This window comes from Candoia aspera, chromosome 3 (genome assembly GCF_035149785.1).
Source record: "Candoia aspera isolate rCanAsp1 chromosome 3, rCanAsp1.hap2, whole genome shotgun sequence".
In the NCBI taxonomy this organism is placed as follows: domain Eukaryota; kingdom Metazoa; phylum Chordata; class Lepidosauria; order Squamata; family Boidae; genus Candoia; species Candoia aspera.
This window is the reverse complement of record NC_086155.1, coordinates 122,122,732-122,137,943: the sequence shown is the minus strand read 5'-3', so window position 1 is coordinate 122,137,943 and position 15,212 is coordinate 122,122,732. Positions and strand designations below refer to the sequence as shown.

The 15,212-nt window shown below is 38.2% G+C and overlaps 1 protein-coding gene across 1 annotated transcript in view; it reads left to right on the top strand.

Annotated features, from left to right (window-relative positions):
- Positions 1 to 3,622: 3,622 nt before the first annotated feature.
- The window catches only part of DAP (death associated protein), a 39,353-nt gene continuing 27,763 nt past the window's right edge, over positions 3,623 to 15,212 (top strand). Inside the window, exons 1-2 of the mRNA XM_063298748.1 lie at positions 3,623 to 3,798; positions 11,100 to 11,199. Of these exons, the coding sequence (XP_063154818.1) occupies positions 3,744 to 3,798; positions 11,100 to 11,199 (155 nt within the window). The 5' untranslated portion in view covers positions 3,623 to 3,743. The remainder of the gene's footprint in view (positions 3,799 to 11,099; positions 11,200 to 15,212) is intronic.

The window sequence follows — 15,212 nt, the reverse complement described above, 5'->3', positions numbered from 1 at the left end:
TTTCCCTGCCATGCCATCAGGACACAGCCCTGGATTATCCATTAAGCAAAATAACATGTGCTTGGGGAACCAAAAGAAGGGGGAGCGGGGAACCATAGAACCTGGTCCTAATCCAGCCTAACCACTATACCATACTGTCTTCAAGATATTTAGGGTTTCTTCATCTCCTATCTGTATTTTAGAGATTCTTGCCTGACTTTATTCATCTTTGAGGATCTTTGAGGTTTTAACAGAAAATTTGTTAAGAACTGTCTTATTCCTTGTACATTTAAATAGTTTCAAATCCTCTAAAAAGCTAATAATAATGTATCAGTTTTGTTCAGGCTGCTAAATCAGAAAGATTCAAGGCAGTATACAGAATTAAAAATAGAAGACCAAATACAGAAGTACTAGGACATTGGGGAAACAGAAATAAAATTCTAAACACACACACACACCAATCATTAACCAGGTAGGATCACAAATCACCTCTACTTCTTTCATCTGATGATGCTCCCTAGTTTTATCTATTCTTGCATTCTGCAAAATTTTGGAAGGTACCTTCTGAACTTGAATATTGTATAGCAGTATAGGATCTATGCAAAAATATTCACCTCTTTCAGATTTTCTGGATTTCTGATTATCTTTGCCACTGAATATTATCCGTGAGAGTTGGAGTAAACATTTAAGACCAAAGTTAGGTGCTAGTTTTGTTTTATAAATAAAGGCATTCAAGATGTAGTATGCAAGTGTGAAAATGTAATTGCCCCCTTACATTCAATAACTTGTTGCACCATCATTAGCTGCAATAACTATCACTAAATCCTTCTGTAATAGATTATCAGTCTTTCGCATCACTGTGCAGAATTTCAGCTCATTTCTCCATGGCAAGCTGCTTCCACTCAGTAACATTTCAGAGTTTTCAAACAGAAATTCAGAAAATCCGAAAGGGTGGAATAGTTTGTCACATGTATAGCATCATGGCATATATGATTCAGAAATGTGAACAGGGCAGCTTCAGTGTAACAGCTTAGCACAACTAATGTTGAAATCCAGGTTACTGTGACATCTTGGCTTCATATTTTTAACCTAATACTGTAGCTCCTATCACATTAGCAGGCTGAGATGTGATAGGAGGCTAAACGAAAGAGAGTTACCAACTATATTGCCTCCTAAATGTTTACAGACTACAGAACAAGCAAGCAAAACACCAGCACCCAGTTTCCTTCAACACCAATCTTTTATTTTTATTTATTTTAAAGAATTTATATGGCTGTCCATCGTAACCAAATAATTCTGGGTGGCTAGCTAAACTGGTATTCATATTTTTGTTAAAAGCATTTATTCTGAAGCAACCTTTTGATGTGTGTTTTTAAATATATCAAACTGTTTATCAAGATTTTATTGTATTTTAATTTAATTTTATTGTATTTTATTGTAAACCGCCCAGAGTCCCTCTTCTGGGGGAGATGGGCAGTGGCTAAATATGAGTAATAAATAAATAAATAAAGATTATCAAACTCAATTTGAAAAGCTAGGCATACGGTCATTTTTAAAGTTTTACAGAACTTGCGGTTTCTGAAAAGAGGCTATCCATAGTACATGTGATCTCATCTATTACAGTATATAGACTGTGGATCTAGGGCAGGGTTTCTCAACCAGGATTCCGTGAGAAGTCACTAGGGGTTTAAATAAATCACAATTTATCTAAAAAATTATTTCAAATTCAGGCAACTTCTCATTAAAGAGGTACGTTTCAATCTTTAGTTTAAGAACACAGTTAATGCATATTTACAGGCCTACACATGAAACAATAATTTTTTAACTTCTGACCTATATTTGAGTGTGAATGTGCAGGACTTCCCCAAGGCCTGAAAAATATTTCAAGGGTTCCTCCAGGGTCAAAAGGCAAAAGGTTGAGAAAGGCTGGTCTAGGAGAACAGGAATTACTGGAGTATCACTAAGTATTCTAGCATCTATCACTGTTAAAAATGCTGTGTAAACAAAACAATGCAACTTTTCTTGCCCAATTCCTTCTTTTAAACATGTATACTAAAAGTTATACTAGCAAATTTTAAAGTGTTTCTGAATTTTCCATTTTGTAGCTGCTTCTATTTTCAAGTAGCTTAATAAAAAAAAACCCTCACCAGTCCTCTTAATTTACTAGCAAATGAGACTGGAAGGAAGCTTCTTGTCCTTACATTTGCTTTCTAAAAACTTTTAAAATCTTTTTTAAGAGTTTTTCTTCAATAAATCTCATTTCTCAAACAAAAGTTTATCAAAGCAGGTATTATAAAGGCAGGCACTAGAAGTGTTATCCTCCACAATTAAACATACCCGCCTAGCTTTCCCCAGATATCCTCTTCATGCCAACAGAAAGAATATTTGAGAAAGCAAGCAGCTGGCCAGTGGAGATGGATGTTATTACTATGGTTCCTACACTTCTGATAGTTAGGCATAGTATCTGTCATGTTCCCGTTCCGATGTTTATGGTTCCTCGTAACGTTACACATGTCATATCTGCAGTTGCGTGCCTGCCTGGCCACGCTGGTAAATTTCCTTTGTGCTGACTTGTGATCTTCTGGAATGTATGTTTGGGTTATCTCTGCTGTTCAAGGTTACTTTCTCAGGCCGATTCTAACGGTTGCTAGCATCTGGGGGGGTGGTTGCTATGCTAGCCTGAGGGAGGGTTCGCAACGGGAGCAAGGCTTTTTAAGTTTGTATTTGGCGCGCTTTTGCTCATTCTCAGCTTTCTTCGTACTTTGCATACTATTCATTCAATAAATTAGTTTTCTCTAGTAATTACTGATGAGACTCCTTTTATTGGAATAGGCAATCATTACAGTATCTTTATAAATTCTAGGTTTTATTCGCTTTGCAAGTCTGAAAAATCCCAGCTGCTGCTTTCCAGGGATCTGCACTATTCAGGATTCGAGCAGCAAAAATAAATGTTTCTAGGATGCCTGTTGCACTATGTGGCTGAGTCAACATTTGCCCGGGTTATTTACTGAGAGGAATTCATTGTGGTTTACATGCCCTACCAGGCCAAAACCAACCATCAGGCAGCTCCATTATCAAAATGGTAAATACCGTCAAAGCAAGCAGTAGGACCTCTCCCAATACAATTTAAACCTCGCAACGCTCTTCAGAACTGAAGGTGCTTTCCATGAAGTTGGCATACAACTTGTTTCTGAAAAGTTCTTCCCTTTCTGCTTTTAGGGGGGGAATGCATTAAATACGAGGAAAAGCTCCCTTAAGGTAAGCCAATGGCCCATTCAGTCCAGCTTTCTATTCCGGAAAATGCTTCAGGGAAGGGTCAGAACCAAAATATAAACTCGGCAGCCGTCCTTCTTGTCAGCACTAGATATACTCTCGCCGAACCGGGAGGTTCTACATAAGCACCTACAGCTAACAGCTGTTGATTGCTCTAACTACCCAAGGTCCCCCCCCCACTATTTTTTTCTCCTTTTTTTCTCACATTTCAGCCAGCCTAGTAAAATCGCGCAACCTCATAAGCCTCCTACATATTGGCTACGAGGAGCGCAGGAAGAGGAAGGAGTAAACTTCCTCCTCCTGCTTTACCCCAAGCTCTGACGACAGAGCCGTGCGCAGCGCAGCGACGGGGAGTAGCCACGTTGACAAGTGAGGCTACACGGAGGAGGAGTGTCTTGCCTTGGAGCGAGCAAACCCACCAGCAGCCTTCCGTCTTCCGTGCTGGACTCGCGACTGCCCTGTTGGCGGCGGCTGCGGCTCCCGAACAAACAATGTCTTCGCCGCCCAAAGTCAAAGCAGAAACCCGCGCTGGACACCCTCCCGCTGGTATAGCTGCTGCTCCCACTGTCCTTTCTCCCCGCTCTCCTTCCGCCACTTTTGCCTATGCTGCCTCCTGAGGGAAGTTTATGGCGGGAGGGCGCGTTAGGGAGGAAGGGAAGCTGCTAAAGGGAAAGATCCCACCCCAGTGCTTCTGCAGGCGCTTTCAGACTGAGCATGGGTCTTGGGCACTTTACAGTCTGGCTACGTCCCCTTCCCACGTTAGTAGTTTTATGAGGAAGGCGGCGTTTTCTTTGGGGGGGGCAGTCTTGTTTTTGGAACGGGTGGGTGGCTTACTTTTGAGTAAACAGGACTGCGATCCTACATTTGCGCTTAAGGGTGATTGACTTCGAAGGGATTCACTTTCTTGCAAACAAGCTGTGCGACGTGCTGTAGGAAAGTATTAACGGCTCAGTTTTCAAACTCGCGCTAGTAGTCGCCTGCCACCTCCGTTTGAAATAATGGAAGCTGAGTGGGGGGTCTTTCTGGTTGCAGCGCGTGAACCCGTTGCAAGTCTCCTAGAGGACCGGGCTGCCCACCCCCCTCCTCTTCAAGTTGGCGTGTTAGCGTCGGACACGTGTTGCCAATCAAGGCAGACTGTCTGTCGGAGCCACGAAGCAGATTCTGAAGTTGGGCTCTCTGAAAGGTCGATAGTCCAACCCATATTTTTCTCTGATACAGAGAAGCATTACAACCACTCAGCCACATATTTGAGACTTCTTGAAGCAAATGCTGATTATATGCGTGGTGTGCGTTTGTATTAGTGTGTATATGAGTGTATATACTTGGATATTCTTCCTGTTTTGCAAAATTATCAGTTTGATTGAAGGTAGCGTGTGTAATGTTGAAGTTATGCAGCCCACTCCTGTGTCTTTTTACTCAAATTAGTTGTATGAATTCCAGGGGTAGTTGGCTTGCTTCGGACAACATCCAGAAACAATATCTAGTAAAGAACAAAAGTGCAAAAAATAATTTTAAAAGTAACACCTCCAGGGCAAAAAAAAATTGTTTTAAGCAACACAAACATAATGAAGTGTTATTCTTTGTAATCCTTTTTTAAACACTGTTTTAATAAAATTAGAACAAAAAAATGGGAATCAAATAAACTGCCCTGAGCAACAAGAGTTTAATGGATGCTCATTCAAATGCTGATTAATTTTTTTTTTTCTGTTAAACCTCAGGGCAAATTCTTCAACTTTCTGCTATGTTCTTGGTAAATAGGGAATTATTTTCAAGCTGTCATACTAAGTGTTTTGGAGTTCAGAAATATCAGTGAAAAGCAAGTACTTTTTCAGAGTTTCTTCACTAGACTTTGTCCTTTTCCTGAGATATACTGTTTATTTGCAGTCATTACATGACTTAGAGCAGGGTTTCTCAACCAGGGTTCCATGGAACCCTAGGGTTTTGTGAGAGATCACTAGGTCAGACAACTTCACATTAAAGAGCTAACTTTCATCCTTTATTTTTAGTTTAAGAACACTGTTAATGCATATAGACAGGCCTACACATGAAAAAAATATAATTTTGTACCTTCTGGCCTATATTTGAGCCTGAATGTGCAAGGGTTCTCCAAGGCCTGAAAAATATTTCAAGGGCTCCTCCAGGGTCAAAAATTTGAGAAAGGCTGACTTAGTTTGATGTAGTGGTTAAAAGTGCTAGACTCGGAGCATGAAAACCCAATTTCTAGTCCTCCCTTACACATGAAAGCTGGCTGTGTCCCGTTGGACCAGTCACTGTCTAAGCCCTAGGAAGAAAGTACTGGCAAATCACTTCTGAAATGTTCCCAAGAAAATTACAGTATAGGGTCTTAGTCACTAGAAGTCAAGGTTGAGTCAAAGGATTTGTTCATACACACACACACCAGAATAAACCTCCATGGAACTCAGTGTCATTTACTTTTCTGTAGAACTCTATAGAAATAGGCACTTAATATGGAAGATGGTTTTTGCATCTTGATTTTGAATGTGTTAACATTAAAGTTTTAGAAAATAAGGAGATTTACTGTAAAAGGAAAGAAAAAAATAGAAAATTCTTTCATATGCTTTTTTAAGTTGCCGGGCTTTGAAGACAATTCTTTTTAAATTATTATTTATGTGCAGAGGTTGGTCCTAAGTGTTTGGACAATTGAAGGTCCATGTAACTCTTCTCTGTTTTAGGAAAATATTCCCTATATTGATACTCAGAGAAGAGTAAGGTATGAATGTATTCTGGTTCCTCTCTTATTTAATTTTTATATAAATACTATGGGTCAGGAGTCTCTCTTTCCCTTAAACTGTTAACCTTCCACAATTAATCTCAACATTAGGTGGTAAACCATCAAAATTCCAAAATTAAGGTTTTTTGAGGGAGGAAATTAAAACCATAGGTGACAAATAGATGGGAAACCTAATGGACTGGGTTTTTCAACTATCTTGGTTGTCCTTCATGCCCCACCATCTACATAAAATACTGTATTGTGTAAAGTGCACTCAGAATTATTATTGCTATTTTTAGATATTTGCATAGAAGAGGTAGCCACTATGTTCCTATGCTTTAGAAGTTTCTGAAGTAAAGGAGTTGCTTTATGGAGTGTAGATTAGTTACTGTAAGGACTGTGGTGTATTAGAAATAGCACAGTTCAAATCCATGCTTTCCATCCTTGTAATCACTGGCAATACAGCTAGAGGTGGGATCTGTTTCCTTGGAAACAGAGGCTTGGTTGTTTTTCTTCAACTTTTGGTTGAAACTTGTCTTTACTCCAGTGGGTTTAGCCTGCTAATTCTGGCTGCTAAATTTAAACCTGCCTAGGTCACTAGAAAAACAGGTTCAAATTTATGGGTTTTTCTTTGAATTTCTCATTTATTTATTTATTTTCTTTCCCGCCTTTATTATTTTTATTAATAACTCAAGGAGGCAAACATACCTAATACTCCTTCCTCCTCCTATTTTCCTCACAACAACAACCCTGTGAGGTGAGTTGGGCTGAGAGAGTGTGACTGGCCCAAGGTCACCCAGCTGGCTTTCATGCCTAAGGTGGGACTAGAACTCACAGACTCCTGGTTCCTAACCCATTGCCTTAACCACTAGACCATACTGGGTCTCATTGCTATAGGTCCTGAAAATGCTAAAAAAAAGTTATTAAATATGCTTCTTGCACATGGAATTTTTTTTAAAAGGATCGAATTATGCACCTTTGGAGGGATGCTGCTTTTGCGACGTTTTCTTGGCTGACTATAACAGGGTGGTTTGCCATTGCCTTCCCCATTGACTTGGTGCTTGCACAGAGGACCTTTCACCTTTTTTCAGCTATGCACCTATGTTAGGGTTCCTAACATCAGCTTTTACCAAAATCTCTAGTATTATATTAAAAAATTGGGCCTTTTACTTTGATCCAGTTCACTCTTTTTCTATCACTACTGTGCTAAATATCATAACACCAGTTTTGTTCTACATATCTGCTCTAGAAATACAAGGTGGTAGAATTGGTTGCTCATGTTCTAACACTGTCCCTTCTACAGAGTAATTTGATTCTACTTCTAATAAAAGATTTGCCAGGGGGTCCAATCTGTACATGTATTTTATATTATCAAACTTAAATCCCTGCAGTTCCAACCATATAGATAAGCTTTGCACTGTGGTGTGCACTACACAGTATTTTGTGGTTAAGACAAATGTGCTCTGGTTTGGAAGTTAATTGCAAGTTTTAAGATTTTAGAGATTGTCCAAGGTCTGACATTGTGGATTATATTTATTAGATGTCCTTGTGCATTTTTAAAATAACTGAATAACTGTACTATTCTTGTCTTTGTACTGCAACAGAAATAAATTTCATCTGTATATTGTATATGATACAGTATCATCACCATCATAGTATTTTGTGCTGTTAATGGGCTTCAGTGCTAGAATTTGGGGGGATACAGAAGGGAACAAGACCTTTTGCTACTTAAGTTCCCAGACATCTGTTTCATACTGGCTAGTTTCAAATACCTTGTTAATCTATGGTTCTTTAAAGACCAGAGGAACTGGATTTAGACAGCAAGCAGTCTTAAAACATAAAACAAACTACAGTGGCAGGCTTACATGATACACTAAGTAAGAACCAGGCTCAGTGAAACATAATGGCTTAGTATGATGTATTTACCCAGCTACTAAGTCAGGCCATGGCTGTCTAGCATTGCCTCATCTACACTGACCAGTGGTAGCTCTCCATGGTTTCATGGATGAGTCTGGGACCTTCTGCATACAAATCACATGCTAATGAGCTGTGGCCTTTTCCAAATTTGCAACTGCTGGTGTAAGAGTAGCTACGGTTCACTCTTTGGTAACAGCTTGTATGCCTGTACTTACCCTCTGACTGTAACTAAATTGAAAATCGAGTTGCTGCATTTCTAGCCAGAAGACAGCTTGTTAAAGTATCCTTTCAATTGCCCTTTTCCCCTCTATAAATGAATCTCAGACATTATAATTAGTGGATATTGAGCTGTTTCATTAAATCTAGAGCTAGGAGAACAAGACTAGACTTCTCCTCTGAAATAATATTTAATAAACCTTGAGTTGAATCCACTTACTAGCATTTTCCAATGCAATCTGTTTGCAAGCATATATTTTCATATTGGCATATGTGTTTGCAACAGAAACTAGTAAGGATGTTGTCTATGGCATAGTAACTTTTTATGTGCTCAAGGGGGTATAGTATAAAAGGAGCATTCAACCTGTTGTTCTTCAGCATAATCGAGTCCAGGATCCAGGTGGTCATACATACTAGTTGTATTAAAGGTGAGGGTGCTGGAAGCTGTAATTTGTCAACATCTGGAGAATATAGGTAGCCCAACTCTGCTGTAAATAATTAGAAGCTCCTCCAGTTTGAGAGGGGAAAAAACGTGTAGTTGGCTGCCATTCCCAAAAAAGTCTGCGTGCATTACAATAGTTTTAAGAAGGGATGGTGCTTCTTAGGCCCGAGAAACAACAAAGCAGTGTGACACCTCACTTCATAAGCTCATTTAGAAGGTAGTTAGATTGAATCACCTCTTCAGGTCAAATCTTAGAATCAAATCAGGTGTCTTTGTCAGTTTGAAGATCTGATAGACTTTTCAGCATGTACGCACACATGCATTTCTATCAGATTGAATCTCTAAATTGATTCTATTAGTTCAAATCCAGATCACATTAATGCACTGAATAATGAATTCAGATGGGATCTTAGCTCTGTCACATGCAAGATCTTAAGTACAGAAAAGTGTTTTCCAAAAGCAGGTTACTCGTTTTGGCACAAATCAGTTTCCAGCTATTGTGCATTTTTACACACACAAATGGAGAAATGTTTCATTATTATTACCATTTAACACATGAGAATTGAAAGTTGAATGATCTATCAAAATCTTTCCCTACCTATTGACTCTGCAGTTCTCAGTCCTATTACCTAAATTCACAGACACTGAGGTAGGATGTGCGTTTTTCTGAATTATCTGCAAAATAATCTTCCTCTCTTTTTGGCTGGGAGTTTCTCAGAAGCTACAGTAGTGATTGTGTAAGGTAATTCCTAGTTTCTTGCAGGGAAAGCCTCACTATTCAGAATTATGAAGGCTTTATTATTGAATTCAGGGGTCAGTAGTGAGGGATACTTCCAATGGCTTCTGTCATGTTCATCGTTCCAATGGTTTGAATACATCGTAACGTTTCACATGTCACTCTCCTGTTCCGTGTCTGTCATTTGCGGGGAGGGGAATTTCAGCCGTGCCAGGCTGTAATCTCCTTGCTGTTCTGCAGGAATGTATGTTTGGGTTATGACATGTCTTCAAGGTTACTTTCCCAGGCCGATGTGTGACGGTTGCCAACACCTGGGAGGGGGTGGTTGCTATGGTGGGGCGAGGGGCGGGATTGGGTTTGAAGCGAGGGTATTTAGTTTGTATTTGGCGCGCTTTTGCTCATTCTCAGCTTTCTCTGTATTTGCATACTATTCCTTTAATAAATCAGTTATCTTTAAGCCCGAGCTTGTGAGACTGAGTATTTGGGATTAGGCAACCGTTACAGCTTCTGACCGAAAAATTATTGTGCAGTTTTATTTCAGGAGTGTATGTGTATGAGTGTGGCCATTGTCAATTTCTATTTCAAGTTATTCTGGTCATTCCCTAACAGATTAATTTCTGAAATGTAAAAAGTTACATATTTTTCATCTTAAATCCAGGCAGTGTCGCTGCCAAGTAAAATAAAACTGATCTTTTGAGGGGAAAAACTTCCTACATGGATTTTATAGTATCATGACTTGTTTCAGAAGAAAGCATTTCTTTGCAAATAGCTTTAAGAATTTGATTTTCCCTAAACTGGCTTGCCAGGACACTTATTTGTTAAACTCATTTTAGCAATTTGACTCAGTAGGAGTGAGGTTGAGGAGAGCTGAAAGGCTATAAATTCAGTTTTTGGAAACTAAGAAGAAATACAGTAGTTGTACAAAGAAATCTTTTGTGCAGTAGGTATGGTATTAGCCTCTGCATGCTGTGGAGTTAAGTAGGTGCATCATAAAAAAGGTTCACTAAATTCCTCTGCTATTAGAACATAATTTTTAAAGTGAAAAGTACCTATATAATGATGCCTTTATTGATTTATGGTTTGTTTTATTTCATTTCCAAAGAGCCCATCAACCACAATTCCTTGGGTGGAAGTTTTCTATCATCTGTTCCCCTCAGGAAGTATTATGAAAATAATTTAGTGTCATATTTTATACCATTTTTACGTAACTCTATAGCAAAACAACATTTTTGCCATTGTCATACCTAATGCATTTGGATACAAAGGAATATATATAAATACGGTTTCAAATAATCAGCCACAGTGGTAACTTTCCCATATCCCAGATAATGTGAGATTTAAACCATAAATAAGTTTATTTAGTGTTTAAATGGGCCAGAAATCTGAATGGGAATATAAATTAATATCTCAAAGTATATGATATTGTGATCAATTTAATTTATGCAATGGTTATGTAAAGTCTCAAGCAGAAGTCTTTTGTGACCCTACCCCTGGATATCATTTTAATTGGGATGCTGGTAATTGGATTAAAGGCCTTCTGCAAAGACCTCTGCTATAAATTTGTAAAGATTTAGAGGTTAATCCAACATAGTGAGCAACAGTAGGAGTTGAACAAATAAATGTAGTGGCCCATGCTGAATGAATTTAATCACAAGAGTAATGGTTGTTTTCTGCATGTCTTCTTGGATTCAGTTATCAGATGACACAATAATTCTAATTTGTTAAACTGTTAACCTTAATATGGCCACCATACCTTCACTTAGCTTATCTGATGGATTCTTTTCCTCAACTTCCTTTTGTTGTAGTCAAAGCTGGTGGAATGAGAATTGTGCAAAAGCATCCACATACTCCAGATGCCAAAGAAGACAAAGATAAAGATGATCAGGAATGGGAAAGTGGCACCAGGTGAAGTATTATAAATAAGACACATGTATTATAATCTGCATCACCCTGTTTCAGCTGTCATGTGAAACTAGAGAGTTGTGGTGAATAGGTATGATGACACATTTTTAACAAAACACATTTCTCCCGGTCCAAGGCTTATCTGTGACTATATCTCAGTTGCTAATAAAATGGGTTGAACTGGAAATAAGAACAGGGAATTGGGTATAGTTTAGGGTAGAAGACATAGGATGTCTAAAAGTTGCTGTAGCAGCATCTGTGGTTTGTCTTTCTTTAAAATATTTTGGCCTCATAATTTAGATGTCAACAGCAAACTGAGATTATGTCAGAATTATGATGTGAGCAGTGATGGCATGATCCAGTCTTCCCCTTACATACTTGCAGTCAAATCAGACAGATCTGCAAAAGTTGAGGTGAGTTTGAAATGGTGCAACCTTCTGAAAGATTTATTAATGGGAGAAATTGTGTCCATCATTGGGAAGAAGAGTATGGACCACAGGTAAGGCCATCAGGAGGTACAGAAAAAAGCTTGAAGCAGTGTAAATACGTACAATACTCAATGCACTCACTCTGTTATGAGCACAGAAATAGTCAAATACTTCACAAATACTATAAAGTATGGATGGAGAACCTGCAGCTTTCCAGAAGTTGTGGATCTGTACTCCTCAGCAACCACACCCAGTGTGGCCAACAGTGAAAGATGCTGGATTGTACTTCCTAAACATTTGGAAGGCCATAGATTCCCCAGACTTGCTTTGTCAGAAAATACATATAAAGTGAAGAAATTAGGTCTGGAACAGTGTATAATCTTCTAATTATTTTGTCTAGATATTGAACAGGAATGAGCATTTGCCTGGAGAGCTCCACTGCAAGTTGTTTGGTAGAAATGAAATTTGATTTGATTCATTTGTTTTCCTACATTTCACTGTCTTGCAGCCATGTTAATGAAATTATACCCACTGTAGTAAAGTAGGAAAAATAATATATACAAACATAAAATATTATTTCCAAAGTGCCTGCATTCTATCACTAAATGCTTAGTTGCTAAAGGTTTCACAGGGCAAAACACTAAATGAATTACAATGGGGCAATTTATAAGCTGATATAGAGAAAAAGAAGAAAATAGTTTAAGGGGGAAATGACGACTCATGAGGCAGGCAGAAGCCTCTAAGTTACTCCTTTCCTGATTGTGGTTAAATTATTCTTGACAAATGTCAAAAACCTTTGACAAACCAAAAACCTGGCATATTTTTCTTGAAGGCTGCTTGGGTGAGGGCAAGTTCCATGGATTATAGTTCTTCAGAGAGATTTCTAACTTTCTGCAGAGTCATCCACAGGCATGGCTGGTAAACATTGGATGCGACAAGGGCCAGCCAAACTGAAATTTGCGGGTTTTATATTATATTGCAGCTGTATTGCTTTTCTTGAAGTCTTAATGGTCATTTGATAATACACCAAAACTAATTTAGCATGATTATTTTCATTCTACACTGAAATCTCTTCTGAGGAAAGTCAAAGACCATAATCTGCTGGGTCCTGCAGTGGCCACCCAGATGCTGCTCTACACCACTCAGTTACTGGCTGAAGGCTGCTGTTCCTCCTCACTGTGTAGAATTCAGGTTTCTGCTGCTGGCCACGTCTTTCTATGATGTAATCTTCATATTTCTTGCATTTAGTTATATTAGCAAACAGTCTTAGGTTTATCAGTTGACATTTACTAGCAGATAACAAGGGGAAAAATCAATACCAAAAGTGCTCCTATAATTGTGCATTCAAAATATGAGGTATATATTTCCTTAACAATTCTGAGAATGTCAAAATACTGTGCTAGATTAAGCCAAATATTATTTTGGTACAGTGTTCTGTCTCTGACAACGGTCAGTCCAAGTATTGTGGGGATACTTGTGAACAGTATAAAAATGCCTTTACCATTTGAAGTTAAAAAAAAAATATCCGTGCTTTGCAGTGGCCCCATCTTTCAAAGCCATTATTTTAATGGCCACTATCTTGGTTTCTTATAGTGAATTCCAGCCTTTAATTGTGTTCTATATTTTCTTTATCCTGAATTTTCCACCATTCATTTTGATGGGATGCTTCAGATTCTAGTTTTCTGGGAACATTCCTCTTTACTTGCCCATATCATGCATAATTAGAGACAGTTGTCTCATGATCACCCATAGTCATATCTGTTTTCTAAACTGCATAGTAATCATATTCATCTTTAATTATTTTGGTTTTCCTTTTGCTTCCTCCCCCATATGAAGATGTGTTCATCAATACTAGACACGCTACTCCATGTGAGATAACCATAAATTTATATTAAGATAATAAATTAAATTTATATGCCGCCCAACTCCCAGTGGCTCTGGACGGTTTTTATACTAGATTTTTAAAATATACTTTATTTCTTTGCTAAAGTTTATTTTTTGATACCAATTGCCTGTAAAGGTTTGGATTTATTTACTTGTTTGCTTGTTTTGCCCAACTTTACATTTAATTACACTGCCAAAAAACCCTTTTGTAAAAGTTATCTGAGAAACCAAACAAGTAAGTTTATTCGATAATGATCTTGCATATTAAATTACAATGTATCAATGTTATCATTAACTTCAGGAAATCTGACAATTTTAGTGAAAATCTGAAATGTTCACTGGAGTATTTTGAAATCTAATCAGAGTGGTATCCAGCCACGATTGAATTTATAAAGGCCAGAAAATATTAAAATTCCTTCTGACTTGTTTTATGCTCATTTCTTCATGATTAGTTCCAATAATTATGGGGCAGTTTCTCCATAAGTGCTATTGAAATGAATCAGAGCTACATGACAGCCCAGGAGATCACATGCACAGATTCCATTTATTTTAATGGCATTTGTGCTATGGATTATGACCATTGTGCATAACTGTATTCTCATGGGTATGAGACTGAAGTCTGATGTTACAGCAGTAATTTTATTAAATAAAAAGGTAGATGTCAGCTGCGTTCCTGTAGTGATTACCATTGCCTCAGCTTTTAGCTTAGAAGAAACAAGACTATTTGATCCCTTGTGGAAGAGACACATGCTGTGGATTCTCCCCAGTTGTCACCTGACTGACAGTCAATCCATCATTCTCCTGGAACTGTTTTCTTCCCAGCTGATTGCAAGGAGAAGTATGCATTTTAAACAAGCTTTCTGAAACTTTTTCTCCTTCCTTCCTATCCACTTTCTTTGTCTGTCACATCTTTACTTGGAAAGCCTGTAAGCAGGGATCACCTATTTTTCCATGCCACTTTGGGAGTCTTTCTGGCTAGAAGCAGGCTAGGAATGTTTTTGGTCAGTAAACAAGAAAAGATGTTTCTGATCTTAATATTTTTATGGCAGTCTTGACAAATGCAGTAGTTCAAGTAAAAGGCTGTTTGTTTTAATTCATTTGTCCTTATGTCCAGTAGAGCAGGGCATGCTTAAAATCAGTAAAACAACATTTAAAAAGTAAAATACGGTTTAATAAGCAGTTGCAGGAGATAAAATAAGGCAAAACATTTCCCACAAAACAGATGCCTTCCAGAATAAAAAAAAGTCTTCATTGGACCATCATTAAAGAGGGGAGCAGTTTCAGCCTTCATTGAGGGGGTTCCATAATTGAAGTGTGGACACTAAGAAGGCCTTTTTCCTTGTCTTCATTCACCTGGGTCTTCCCCACTGCACATCAGATCTTAGGGCATAGGCAGGCTTCTATGGAATGAGATGATTCTTGTTGTGTTGGATCTAAGCTCTTCAAGGGTTTTGAATTGTGCCTACAAACAAATTAGAAATTAGTGCAGCCCTTACAGGATATGCATCATATGATCTTGCAAGCAAGTGGCCACCAGGGTTTTTGCTGATGCTTTGTAAAGGTAGCCCCTAATACAGCACATTGAAATAACTTCATCTAGATAGATATATTTCTCTAAACCTATAGATTAGGTATAAAGAATTCTGGAAGTTTGTCAGCTCTAACATATGGTTTATACCTGGAAGCATCTTTCTCTCTGAACTT